The following is a 13,594-nucleotide window of genomic DNA, read 5'->3' as shown; positions in this document are numbered from 1 at the left end:
AGCTGACATCACTCAGCCAGTCCAGACTTAAATGTGAGGATCCACCCATATGTCTGAGCCAGCAGATCACACTCCACTGGCTTCTTCCTTGGCTATACTGGCTGCGGAAAGTGACACCAGGACCAGGAAGTGACATTGCCAGTTCAATGCCATTAACAGGTAGGGGAGATCAGCAAATGGACATTCACTGATCTTCTTCCCTGCTATCCAGCAGTAAAAGAGTTAAGCCTCACTAATTCTGCACATAGTGCTTGAGATAGGCTTTGCTGTGTGCTTCATTAGCTGCCATTTCCTGTATCTTTTCTTCCCTGTATTAACCCTTGCTGTATTTTGACTACATCTCTGGCTGTTGCCCAGACTGACCCCTGCCTGTTATTGACCATCTCTTCTGCCTTCTGTCTAGACTGACCCTTCGGTTGTTATTGAACACATCTCTACCTGCCACCTGGACTGACTATCTTTTTACTGACCAAATGTCTTCCTGCTGCCTGGACAGACTTTGTGCCTGTTTACTGACGTGTCTGCCTGCCGCCTGGACGAACATTTGCCCATTTACTGACTATGCCTTTGCCTGCTTCCTGAATTAATTGTTTCTTACATCCCTTTTTGTACAAACAAATATGGATATGAGCCGGGAGTCAAGTTTAACCTCCCTGGCGGTATTCCCGAGTGTAGCTCGGTGTAGAGTTTTAGTACCAAAAGCGGTAACCCCGAGCTACACTCGGGCTTACCATGCGGCGCTGCATAGGGAGTCCCTGCAGCACTTACCTTGTCCTTCGCTCCCACGATGTGTCCCCTGAAGCGTCCCCGGCCATCTCCTCCGGTTTCTGTGTTCCGGTCCCCGTGACGTCGGGACGTACGGGCGGTGGCGGCGGCGGGAAATTTGAAACTTTTAAAAAATGTCATTTTTTTCAAAACACATTTTTCACAGTAAAACATTGCTGTTTCAACTCATTTCACATACATATTGTCCCTAGTGCTTTGTCCTGTGCCCTGCCTACATTTTGTCTGTCTTTCTGCCTGGAAACTTAGAAAAATCCATGGCGTCCAAAAAGTGTCCCTTTAGGTCAAAAGCGGGTTTAGATCAGCTAGAGAACAGCGATAGTAAATCAGAACCACTTGCAGAATTGAGTGATAATGATTCGTGGGGGAAATTCGTCATCAGACACTGAAAACGATTTTGCGACTTTGCTCAGCAATGTACGAACTTGGCGCTCTATTTCAAATTTCAGTGTTTTCGGTTTGATTATATTATTGAATTAAATGTATTATTATTATATTATTATTTTTTATGATTATTTATTAAATTATAATTTATGATTTCGTGTTTCAAATTTTATCATACCCGGGGTGTTTAATAGACTCTTGTTCGGACAGATTTCAGTGAGTTATTCCTAAAAATTACAGCCTACAATAAAAAAACTACATATTTCCATGCAAAATAATGGTACCGCTTTCAGCACCAAAAATCTGAAATAATCATACCGCCAGGGAGGTTAAACCTTTTTTTATTCAAATTGGTCAAAGGGGATGGGGTAATATTGCATTTACTTTTAATCAAGGTTTTCTTTATTGTTTTATATTTTCAAAACCTTTTATATTTTCTGGTGAATTACAAAGTTTATCAGCTTATAGAGCATCGGAAGTATTAAATTGCCTGATGCATGGTTAATGAAAAACAAGCATCTTTGACCAACAATGTCTGCCACAGGGGTGGACTGACAACTCATGGGTCCCCCGGGCAATAGGGGATCATGGGGCCCCTGTGTCCTCGTCCACACTCAAACCACACCCAACAAAGCCTATAAAAAGTACCAGGGGCATCTCATGGGGCCCCCTACTGACCCGAGTGCTCAAATGGTCAGTCCGCCCCTGGTCTGCCATAATCATACAAGACATGAGACATAAATTAAACCTTCAATTGTTGTGAAGTTAAAGACCTTTTACTGCTTTGAGCCTGCTTTTAGCCACAATAAGAAGTATCAGCTAATTGACGGACAAATAAACTGTATAACTTCTAGAGAGAGAAGAGCTAAAAAATTAAAAAAAATTTATTCTTGAGTTTGTGTGCCCCACTAATTAACCATTTGTGGACTGTCCCATGTAGATATACTGCAGAGGGGCAGCTTCTCTGCGCTGGATTATGTACATGTACATTGGCTTAGCAAATGACAGTACAGAGCCCTGTGCTTACTAACAACGCAGGTCTCTGTACACGGAACAGCAACGTGGCTGTTTTTTTCTCCATGCAAAGCAGTTTAAAAAAAGAGCATATATGCCGAAGCATGGGGGCCTGAGGTGGCCAGTGGGTAGATGGCCCCTATGCTTCGGCATATATATTTTACAATATTTTTTGGCACATTTCATGTGTGCCCACCATTAGAAGTGGGTGGATGCAGCGCAGTATATTCTAATGGTGGGCATACCACACACTTTTTCTGGCAGAGATTTCTTCTCTTTTTTTCATTCAGCCCACAGGCTGCATAAAAAAAAGAACATAGCATATATATCCAACAAGGACCAGCGATGTACTTTTACATCACTGGACTTTGAGTGGTTATACCAGGATGATGCCTGCAGCTGCCCCGCGACACGCAGGGAAGAAGTCCCTGCACTTTTTCGGAAAACGCAGCCCGCACAGGAACCAAGGTTTTCAGTACGGTTGCAATTTCCAGTGCGGGCGGCGTGCCATTAGAAGTAATGGCACCCGTCTGCGGTTCCGCATTCCTCTATGCAGGTAGTGCAGCTGCATGTATTTTTGTGCGGATCCGCAGTGGCACCACCTGCACAGATGTCAACCAAGCCTTAATGCACACTGTGAAAAGCTAACATTATGCAGTGAAATCAGTCTAAGCATTTTCAGTTCAGGAGAGAAGCTTGTACAATTGTGCAATACTGAAAATAATTCAGAGATCAGCTTTAACATTAAAGTCTTTGCCTATCTCATGTATGTGTTTACTATCCATTTAAGGAAAAAACTAAGATGCTAACAAGACATGAAAAGATTGTGAAACAAAAGTACATGTTAAGAATTTCAGAGTGTATTTCTGTTTTAAACAGGAAATCCATTGCTTCCCAGCTTCTAAAATTCCCAGGGGCACATTTTGAGACTTCATCCACGTCAAGAGAGACAGAAAGCAGCTGCGGGTAGTGAATATTACCAATCTGTTTTAATACCCGCTAATGATCTCTAACCACTATCTCCTTTAAACATATTAACTTTTAGATCCTTATTAGTCAACACAATGATCTGTTTGTCTATTTCACTAATAGCCTAAGAGATGACAAAGACCACAAATGTTTCCACTTTAATTAGATACAGACTGTAAACTCCAGGAACACATTGTTCTTTTTACCATTTACTCCTACAACCAAAGAAAATATTACTCATTTTTTTTTTAATTAAATTTTACTGGAAGTTTGAAATATATTGTATTTTTTATAATGAACTGGTAGATAATAAGTCAGCCCATTTACAGTATATATGCACCTTATATACTGTACAATTTCAAATGAGGCTAGTATGTTCAGCTACTTGCCAGGCACTTGCTCTCATTATCTTCAGTACTGTATCTGTGCTTTATTTTGCCATTCACATCTGTCGTCACTTTTCAAAGAAAGCATGAGATGTTACAGCACCACAAAATTCCACTGGCCTGAAAAGATCCACTTTTGTTGAAAAAAGGCCAATTCTATAAATTGTTAGGTTGTAAAATCAGCAGAACATGTACAGTATATCAGTACATGTACATCAGGTGTCAAGAATCCCACACCCTCCCTAACATCACGGTGCACCCCCTTTGGGGGCAGAGCTGGAAAGCCTAAAGTGCAGGGTCTGGAGGAGGCCCAGAGGAGGAGTGGAGTCCGTTATCAGAATCTGCTGAATGTTGAGACCAGGGGAGGCAGAGATGAGGGGGTCCTGCAGCTGCACTGAGGATTTGGCAGAGGAGTTCTATTCTCCTCACTGCTGCTGACTGCTGAGACAAGGTGGGGCGAAGACAAGGGGGTACCTGCAGGAGAGGTGCAAGGGTCACATGAAATGGCCCAGGGGTCTTGTGTTTGACACCTGTGTTTTAGCATATCATTAGCATTTGAATCTTCTGCGTTTTGGTTCTGTAAATACTGTAAAAATACACCTAACCCTTTCTAAACAAATTAATCAAGCAAATTAAAGAGAGTGAAACTTGATGAGTGGGTCGGTGTGCAGTTGGGTGCAGCTACAGGATGGGTCAAGAATAGAAAAGAGCCTACTATAAAATTCCATCAGCAACTTCAGGGGTGAGTGCTATGTTACATTTTTTGAGGGAGGATGAGATACCCTTAACTTTTGTGTAATAATCTACAAAATGAAAGATGTATAAGCAACATAATGCTGTTTGTTTTAAACATAAGTCAAAGTATACATATACATTTGAAATTGACAGATAGCAAAGGACTTCAGGGAACTATAAATGAAAAGATGGTTGGATCTCAGTTTGGTAGGAGGTATTGAAAACAGTATGTCTTCTGTTTAAAATATTAAAACAGTGATGATAACATTATATTATGCCTGTTTGCAGTATCTAAGAATTTTAACAGAGTGGTTGGATAGTTAGTTACAATACATTCAGAATATGTTGCATGAAGAGATTCTAAAGGCATATTTTTTTTTAAGAAAAAATAATAAACATGTCTATACTTACCTGTTGTGTGTAATGGTTTTGCACAGAGCAGCTGGGATCCTCCTCTTCTCAGGTCCCCCACAGGCTCTCCTGGCCCCTCCCTCCTTTCGGGTGCCCTCACAGCAAGCAGCTTGCTATGGGGTCACCTGCTGCTCTGCGTGTCCATTCACATATGGAGCCGTGGCTCGACCCCACCCCTCTCTCTTCTCATTGGCTCACTGGCTGTGATTGACAGCAGTGGGTGCCAATGGCTCCCACTTCTGTCTCAGCCAATGAGAAGAGGGAGTCCCGGGATAGCCGAGACTCTAGTGCACAAGGCGGTATGGATCAAGGGGAGTCTTAGGTGAGTATTATGGGAGGGCTGGAGGGGGTGCTGCATACAGACGTTTTTTTACCTTCATACATAAATTGAGCCTTGAGCCTTTAGAACTACTTTAAATTAAGACAATAATATTTGAAATGTACATGCTATTATGCCATCTAGTACCCACACTTTATTTTTGATGGTGATTGGTATGGATTTGAGTGTCTGATGACTGAGAAGTTTTTTTGTTTTTTTATTAGGCTGTGCTGTTAGCAGAAGTTGATTTTTATATGTTATTCACAGCTGATACCTGTGGACTGCTAGAAAGCTGCGACATGATAGGGAGTGAAATAAAAAGATGACAAACATCCCCATGCACTGGTACTGTGAGATGTAATAGAAGAAGAGTAGAAAGTTTCTAAAAGACCCCGTTAGTAGGATCACCAAATGCAATTTTCATTGTCTCTCAGACAGTTATTACAGTCCCCTGCTGGGTGCTGTGGTTCCTCTTACCAGCCACTACAGGGGTACAGTAGTGAAGACCCCGTTAGTAGGATCACCAAATGCAATTTTCATTGTCTCTCAGACGGTTATTACAGTCCCCTGCTGGGTGCTGTGGTTCCTCTTACCAGCCGCTACAGGGGTACAGTAGTGATGTTGCAACCAGCAGGATATACCACAGCATTCAGTAGAGGTCACACTATCCAACACACCAACATTTGTCAGAAAAAAATGACTGCATATATATTTATTCATCAAATCTGAAAATCTACAAAACAATTACCAACATGGTAAAATAGGTGATTTTACAATGTTACCATATGTAACACCTTGGTTTACAGTGTGATTCAGGAACACAATCTCTTACATGTAAGGATCAAACACAATATTATTTGGTATTAACCTTTGATAGGTCACTTTTTTAGCATTGATACAACATCAAGTGCTATGCAGATATAACATTTTTATATTTAAAAAACTATATTTAAATATATGTTCTGTGCATTTCTTTCTTTTAGTTCCATTGTAAACATATTAAATGATCCACAATAATAATTTAAAAGGCAATTATGTTCCAAAGACCATCAGAGAAAAAAAATAAAAAAGTAAATGCAGTACTGAATTAGTAAAGAACGCTTATCATTAATATTGCTGTTGATGCAGTAACTTTTTTTGATCAGACATAATAATAATTAGGAATACATGAGAAAAAAACTAAAGAGAGAATGGGCAAGAAAAACAATCAAATGCTGAAGTAATTAGGAAAAGGCAAAGCAAATATCAAAGGCATAGTAACAAGGTCTATATGGTCATACCAGTGACTGGGGTTCAAAAGAACAAAAAACAACCAACCCCTGACTCCCTGCTAATAGTTTCTTTGTGCTTTCACTTCCACTATTCATGATTTAATATCTATTTAATGAATGTGTCTGAACAGAGAGAACTGTACAATTTGCCTTCACAGGACCTGCACCTACTCCTATCCATTATTTTGTTATTTATATTATGACATTTAAATATTAAAATGAATGTCTCACTGATTGCTTAAAATAATTCACATTTCATATGTGCCACTAAATAACACCCATTTAAAAAAAAATATTTTCTGATAAAACGGTAAAACCCCAAACTCCTATTGTATAATCAAAGCTAAACTCCAGACAGATATATAAAAAAATAATAATGCAGTTGGGTTAAAAACAATTGTTTTTCTAGCACCTAAATAAGTCTATATATTAGCTTTCTGTAATACTCTGTACTGCAGTGCTCAAGCTTGAAAAACAAGAACCAGAACTTGGAGCTCAGCTCTGACATTAAACATCCAAAACTAAAGAATGAAATAGAGTTCCTAAATCAGCAGGTGCTGTAGATGGTCCAATCAGTGTGACAGTTAAAAAATACAGTGGGGCAAAAAAGTATTTAGTCAGCCACCAATTGTGCAAGTTCTCCCACTTAAAAGATGAGAGAGGCCTGTAATTGGCATCATAGGTAGACCTCAACTATGAGAGATAAAATGAGAAACAAAATCCAGACAATCACATTGGCTGATTTGGAAAGAATTTATTTGCAAATTATGGTGGAAAATAAGTATTTGGTCAATATCAAAAGTTCATCTCAATACTTTGTTATATATCCTTTGTTGGCAATGACAGAGGTCAAATGTTTCCTGTAAGTCTTCACAAGGTTGGCACACACTGTTGCTGGTATGTTGGCCCATTCCTCCATGCAGATCTCCTCTAGAGCAGTGATGTTTTGGGGCTGTCGCTGGGCAACACGGACTTTCAACTCCCTCCAAAGGTTTTCCATGGGGTTGAGATCTGGAGACTGGCTAGGCCACTCCAGGACCTTGAAATGCTTCTTACGAAACCACTCCTTCATTGCCCGGGCGGTATGTTTGGGATCATTGTCATGTTGGAAGACCCAGCCACGTTTCATCTTCAATGCCCTTGCTGATGGAAGGAGGTTTGCACTCAAAAGCTCACGATACATGGCCCCATTCATTCTGTCCTGTACATGGATCAGTCATCCTGGTCTCTTTGCAGAGAAACAGCCCCAAAGCATGATGTTGCCACCCCCATGCTTCACAGTAGGTATGGTGTTCTTTGGATGCAACTCAACATTCTTTCTCCTCCAAACAGGACGAGTTGTGTTTCTACCAAACAGTTCTATTTTGGTTTCATCTGACCATATGACATTCTCCCAATCCTCTTCTGGATCATCCATATGCTCTCTAGCAAACTTCAGACGGGCCCGGACATGTACTGGCTTAAGCAGGGGGACACGTCTGGCACTGCAGGATCTGAGTCCCTGGCGGTGTAGTGTGTTACTGATGGTAGCCTTTGTTACGTTGGTCCCAGCTCTCTGCAGGTCATTCACTAGGTCCCCTCGTGTGGTCCTGGGATTTTTGCTCACTGTTCTTGTGATCATTTTGACCCCACGGGGTGAGATCTTGCGTGGAGCCCCAGATCGAGGGAGATTATCAGTGGTCTTGTATGTCTTCCATTGTCTAATTATTGCTCCCACAGTTGATTTGTTCACACCAAGCTGCTTGCCTATTGTAGATTCAGTCTTTCCAGCCTGGTGCAGGTCTACAATTTGTTTCTGGTGTCCTTCGACAGTTCTTTGGTCTTCACCATAGTGGAGTTTGGAGTGTGACTGTTTGAGGTTGTGGACAGGTGTCTTTTATACTGATAACAAGTTCAAACAGGTGCCATTGATACAGGTAATGAGTGCAGGACAGAGGAGCCTCTTAAAGAAGAAGGTACAGGTCTGTGAGAGCCAGAAATCTTGCTTGTTTGTAGGTGACCAAATACTTATTTTCCACCATAATTTGCAAATAAATTCTTTCCAAATCAGCCAATGTGATTGTCTGGATTTTTTTTCTCATTTTGTATCTCATAGTTGAGGTCTACCTATGATGCCAATTTCAGGCCTCTCTCATCTTTTTAAGTGGGAGAACTTGCACAATTGGTGGCTGACTAAATACTTTTTTGCCCCACTGTACATTTATTAATAATTATCCTTCTAGTGAGTTGGGTTGGAGGTTATAAACTTGGTGTCTGGTTACTTACTGAGATAACGACTTAATTATTGTTAATTTTACATAATTCTTAATAAAGGTATTTTTTAACCATCACACTGCGTGGACCATCTATAGCACCTGCTGTTTCAGGAACTCTATTCTTTTCTGTAGTTTTAGCTCTTTATTGGGGTGCATGGCCCACATCCCAAAATTGGGAGGAGTTGGTGGACGTATAAAATATAGATTTTTTTTCTTCATTTTGTCCTCCATTGGACACATTTTTGTTTTTCATTCTGACAGTAAACTTGTCAGTAAGAAGAGAAATGTTTTAATTCATTACTGTCCCAGTGATCTTTCATTGTTTAATTTGTGATAAAAGCTGTGCTCCTGAAGTAGAGATTAATGACATGACTGCACTGTCGGATAGGGGTGCCTCAATCCTAACACTGGATACAAAGAATCACAAATCCTTTGGCAGGTAAAGTAATTTCCATATCTATGTTTCAACTGTGCATTGTGCTTGCTTGAAATTCCCCTTTAATTTATACTTATACTTTAACCATAGTAATAAGTAAGTCATTAAATAGCAAAATAATAAGTTCCTGGTAAATGTGTATCCTGTAATTACTTTCCCTTATGTTTCCCATCACCAAAACCAAGCTTCTGTCATATGATAGATTTTAATGTTAAGGAATATGTAAAACCAACCATTCATATTCCTGATATCTACCTGCTGTATCATGTACATATATGAACATATCCTGTTCTCTTTGTATTGCTTTGTGTGAAATCCCTGGTGTCCCTTTGCTTTCCTATTAAAAACTAACCACACTAGGCATGAGAGCACACCATGGTGTGTTTTCTTGCTACTCCTCCAATGATCAAGCTTGATTTACCACCTGCACTCCCCCTGCCGGCTCTAAGTGTGAGAACTCAGTAATCACATGACCACTGATTGCTGAGTTCTCACAGCCATGCTGAGCAGAGAGTGGACTGTCAGTTGCCATTGTCTGCTCTGCCCCCAGAGGAGGGCAGAATGAACTGCAGGAGGGAAGAACGAACTGCACTCCTGTGATCCACAGGAGAAGAACAGTCAAAAGAGCTTTGGCTGTACTTCTCTTTTAAGTTAAAATGTACACAGGAGTTTCCCGGGGTACATGTTGATTGATCAGAGTGGTGGGAAAGTAAGTACAGGATAATTGTTATACCTCCTATAAAATTAACCTTATACTTTACCTACTTTGTGCAACAAAACAGTTTTAAACGCAAATAAACTATATAAGCCATTTGGAGTGTTAAAGAGGAAAAATACATTTATTTCCCTTTAGTAAACCTCCTCTGTCCTTCAGGAGCTGCCCTCATCACTTTATGTCACATTCTAAAATTAGTAAAAAAATGTTTACCCCTAATACATTTTATAATATTGTCAATCAAAAGGACCAACATTCCATTCCTAAATAAAAATAAAGCTGCAAGGAAATGTAATAATAAGGAGAAAAAGATAAAAAACAAAAGAAAAAACGGTTCATTGCCCAAAGCAACCACTCTTCTGCATTAGCATTCACTCTCTAACTTGTATAAGCAAAATAAACCAAAGAATACTGTAACTGATTGATATGGACAACACCTCTAATCTTGTTTAAGTTTCTATTAAACTTCTCGTACGTTTTTTGGTCCTGTATGAAAGAAAGATAATATGAAACCATGCCTGTAATGTCAGTTCAAAATATACCACTTGCTGTTTGCAAATTAAATCATTGTAATACTAATAAATATTTACATTTATATTGTCTGCTAAATATGTGATTGTTGTGTGAATTTTAATACTGCAAATAATGTAGCAAATAATGTTTAATAACTAGTATTGGTGTAGTGAATGTTAATATATTATATAAATATATATATATATATTATTAAGAAACTACAGTAGAAATTGTCCTTTAATTTTAAAGGCTGTCTCCATTGTTTTGGCAAATGTGATTATAAAGGTGAGGCTTAAAATCATACACCTTCTAAATCAATTTTAGAACCTATTTACTTCCATCACATTTGTACAGAAGCTTAAATGTATGAAATAAAAAAAAAAGTAAAAAATCAATGTTTTCAACAATCAGTTTGATGTAATTTTACCAGTTAGCAAATGATTGAGTAGTTGGTTTTGGCTACTGAGATTTGCATATTATCATATCTAAGAGAAGATTCCACTAATGGCTCCCAATGCTTATTATTATTGAGAGCCAATAGCATATTCATATTCCCTTTACTCACTCTTCTTCATCTTTTACCAGGCACCTTGCAAAGTCTGAACAGTTACCCTAGCAGTAAAATTTACTAAAGTTGGCCATACATTATGCAATTTTCTTTCCTTCAACTATATCAACACTGACTTTAATGATGGGGCGAATCCCTCCCACTGTGCTATTGTATTCTGACAGCGGCAGGTTTCCCTAGTATCAGAATACAATGATCACTGCTGCTGGCTATAGCCGGCAGCAGTGGATGTACATAAAAAACCCAACAGGCTGTTTTCACAGAAGTGGATTAATAGATCAACTTCAGTACAATCAGCCTGACCATAGATAGATTGAAATTTAACTGATTCCTGCTAAACCGGCTGAATTTCAATCTCTCTATGGCTGACTTAAAGAATGCACTGTTCTGCCATACTAATCACATTTTGCAGAACCATGGGTTTGGGGCTTAAAGTAACCCTATTGGCACAAGATCACTTGGCAAAGTGGCTCTGTACTTACCTTTTCGATCGGTCATTTGTTGAAATGCTGCCTCTTCAGTGTTCACCATCTACTGCACATATATCACACGTGTGTGTGTCTGTGTGTGTGTGCGAAGTATCTGCTCCCCACTACATTCTGTGGTTCCTCCTTCCGGTAGGCAGGAACCATTATGTTCAGTAGAGGACAGGGGCGGACTGACAATTCATGGGGCCCCCGGGCAATAGGGGATCATGGGGCCCCTGTGTCCTTGCCCAAACTCAAAAAAGCCTATGAAAGAGGTACCAGGGGCATCTCATGGAGCTCCCTACTGATCCTGGGCCCTCAGGCAATGCCCGAGTTTCCAAATGGTCAGTCCACCCCTGGTAGAGGAAACAGGTATTCAACTCATTTAGCAGGTTGAATACCTTCAGCGGTCAGTGAGCACCAAAAAGGTAGCATTTTAACAAACGGAAATGTAAGCAAAAAGCCTTTTTATGACAGGTAATTCCTTACAAGTGACCCTGCGCTGATAGGGTCACTACAAAATACATCTACTGTGTGGCAGATTAAATAGGTCCTAAATCCAGTTATAATTTGATACAATAGCTTCATTTAAAAAAAATTGTTACCTCCCCTGAGTAAGCCAAATCCTCCTTTGTTTGTGTCTCACATGCTCTCCCTCCCAGACACTGCAGCTAACAGTGGGAGGGTTTCAGCAGCAGGGGCAGTGCTGCCAATCCAGAAAGCAATGGGCAGGGCTCTGTGTGACCAGCTGTTGATTAGCAGGTCACAGGCTTGTTAAACAGCAGTGACAATGCTGATAGCCACACATGAGGGTCTACATGAGGGTGATAATGCTGCTCTGAAGACACAGTGCAATAATGTTGTCACACCATTACAGGAAGCTGCATAAGGTGGAATTTACTGGCAGGATCAACAGATATTGGTTAGACTTTGCAAGGGAACTAAGTGAAAACTAAACATACAGATGCACTTACAGTCAAGTGCTGCGGCACATTGGAGACCATAGTTCTACTTTAAGTGCCTTTGGTGCAATGTAAATGACTATATTTTGAAAAATATAAAATTAAGAAATTGGAATCTATGTTATATATTCCAAAGCCATGATTACAAGGAAAACATTATTTTCCATAAACCATAATTTCATATTTTAGCACCAAACTGCAGATTACAGAATACTAATTAGTCCTATAATGATGCTTCATTCAAACTGAAACATACAACAATGTCAGCAGACAAATACATCAATCTTTAGGACCAGTTTATCTCACCAACATTCTTTTACGCAGTCCAAACATGAAAGACATTCAATTGTTGATCTTAAATTCAGTAATGATAGTGCAATACACTATTACTCCACACTTACTAATAGAAGACTATACTTCCCATTATAAATTGCTTTACACGTATAATTTTGTGATGTTTCAAGTAAATGTGGTGTAACAGTTCAACTTTCACTTGCTTAGTTCTTTGAGGTGATTGGTCAGTTTAATCATTCATTGGTATGACTTTAATTCCGTGGGCATTGATGTAGGTCAGCAGGATTTTGGCCCTTCTTTCTATTACATCAATAAGTTTTTCAATCCCTTGGCGTCCTCGCTGACTTTCCCAGAAAACTTTGTCCAGAAAAAATGACTGAAGGAGTTTTTCACGGAGTTTCTGACTTTTTAACACGGAAACTGCAGATTCAGGGAACCTGGAGCAGATGGTACAAAAAAAAAAAGTTTAGTATATTAATGTTTTTATTAAATGATTTTGGTTGGTTGCTAGAGGCATTGATTTTTGAAATATATATAATATAATGTATACAGAAATATTGTTCTTTGTGATATGCAAATTTTCTTTCAGGCCTTATGTCTATGGTTGCCAAAGCAAGAGGAATGCCTGATCCAATAGGACCTCTCACGTGTTCTGTGTATTGTCCAGTAAACACTTTTTTCCTAGTTTTGGATAGAGCAGGGAATAGTTAGGGCCCCTATCAGGGTTTTACTGCTCTCTGGGCCTTTGTTGAGAGCTTTCCCCTCACCTGGCATTGCTGTACCAGAAAGGAAATGTGTGGGACTCTCCAACAGTAAAACAGACAGAAATTAAAAAGCATTTCTTTAGTAAATTAGGAGAAGGCTATAACTTGTCAGGTTTTTTTTTCTGCTTGTAGAGTTCCCCCTCACTTCAGGGGACACAGCTTGATGAAAATTAAACAGTGTATGGATATACTTCCACCTACAGGAGAATTGGACACTATGCATGTAGAAACTTAAAGGATAGGTTCACCTTTGGGAACATGTTGCATGCTCCACCTGCTTTTAGTATGGAGCATGTAACATGTTCCTATTGCTGCACCCGCGCCCGCCACCCCTCCGTCTTACAGATA

General features: G+C 39.7%; 1 protein-coding gene across 1 annotated transcript in view; it reads right to left on the bottom strand.

The window, feature by feature from the left end:
* Window positions 1-9,774: 9,774 nt before the first annotated feature.
* Window positions 9,775-13,594, bottom strand: part of GASK1B (golgi associated kinase 1B) — a 95,409-nt gene continuing 91,589 nt past the window's right edge. The window contains exon 4 of the mRNA XM_089670406.1: window positions 9,775-12,919. Within this exon, the coding sequence (XP_089526532.1) occupies window positions 12,712-12,919 (208 nt within the window). The 3' untranslated portion in view covers window positions 9,775-12,711. The remainder of the gene's footprint in view (window positions 12,920-13,594) is intronic.

This window comes from Staurois parvus, unplaced genomic scaffold (genome assembly GCF_062004578.1).
Source record: "Staurois parvus isolate SC_StPar_1 unplaced genomic scaffold, SC_StPar_1.0 ptg000090l, whole genome shotgun sequence".
Classification (NCBI taxonomy): Eukaryota; Metazoa; Chordata; class Amphibia; order Anura; family Ranidae; genus Staurois; species Staurois parvus.
This window is presented reverse-complemented; position numbering and strand designations above follow the sequence as displayed.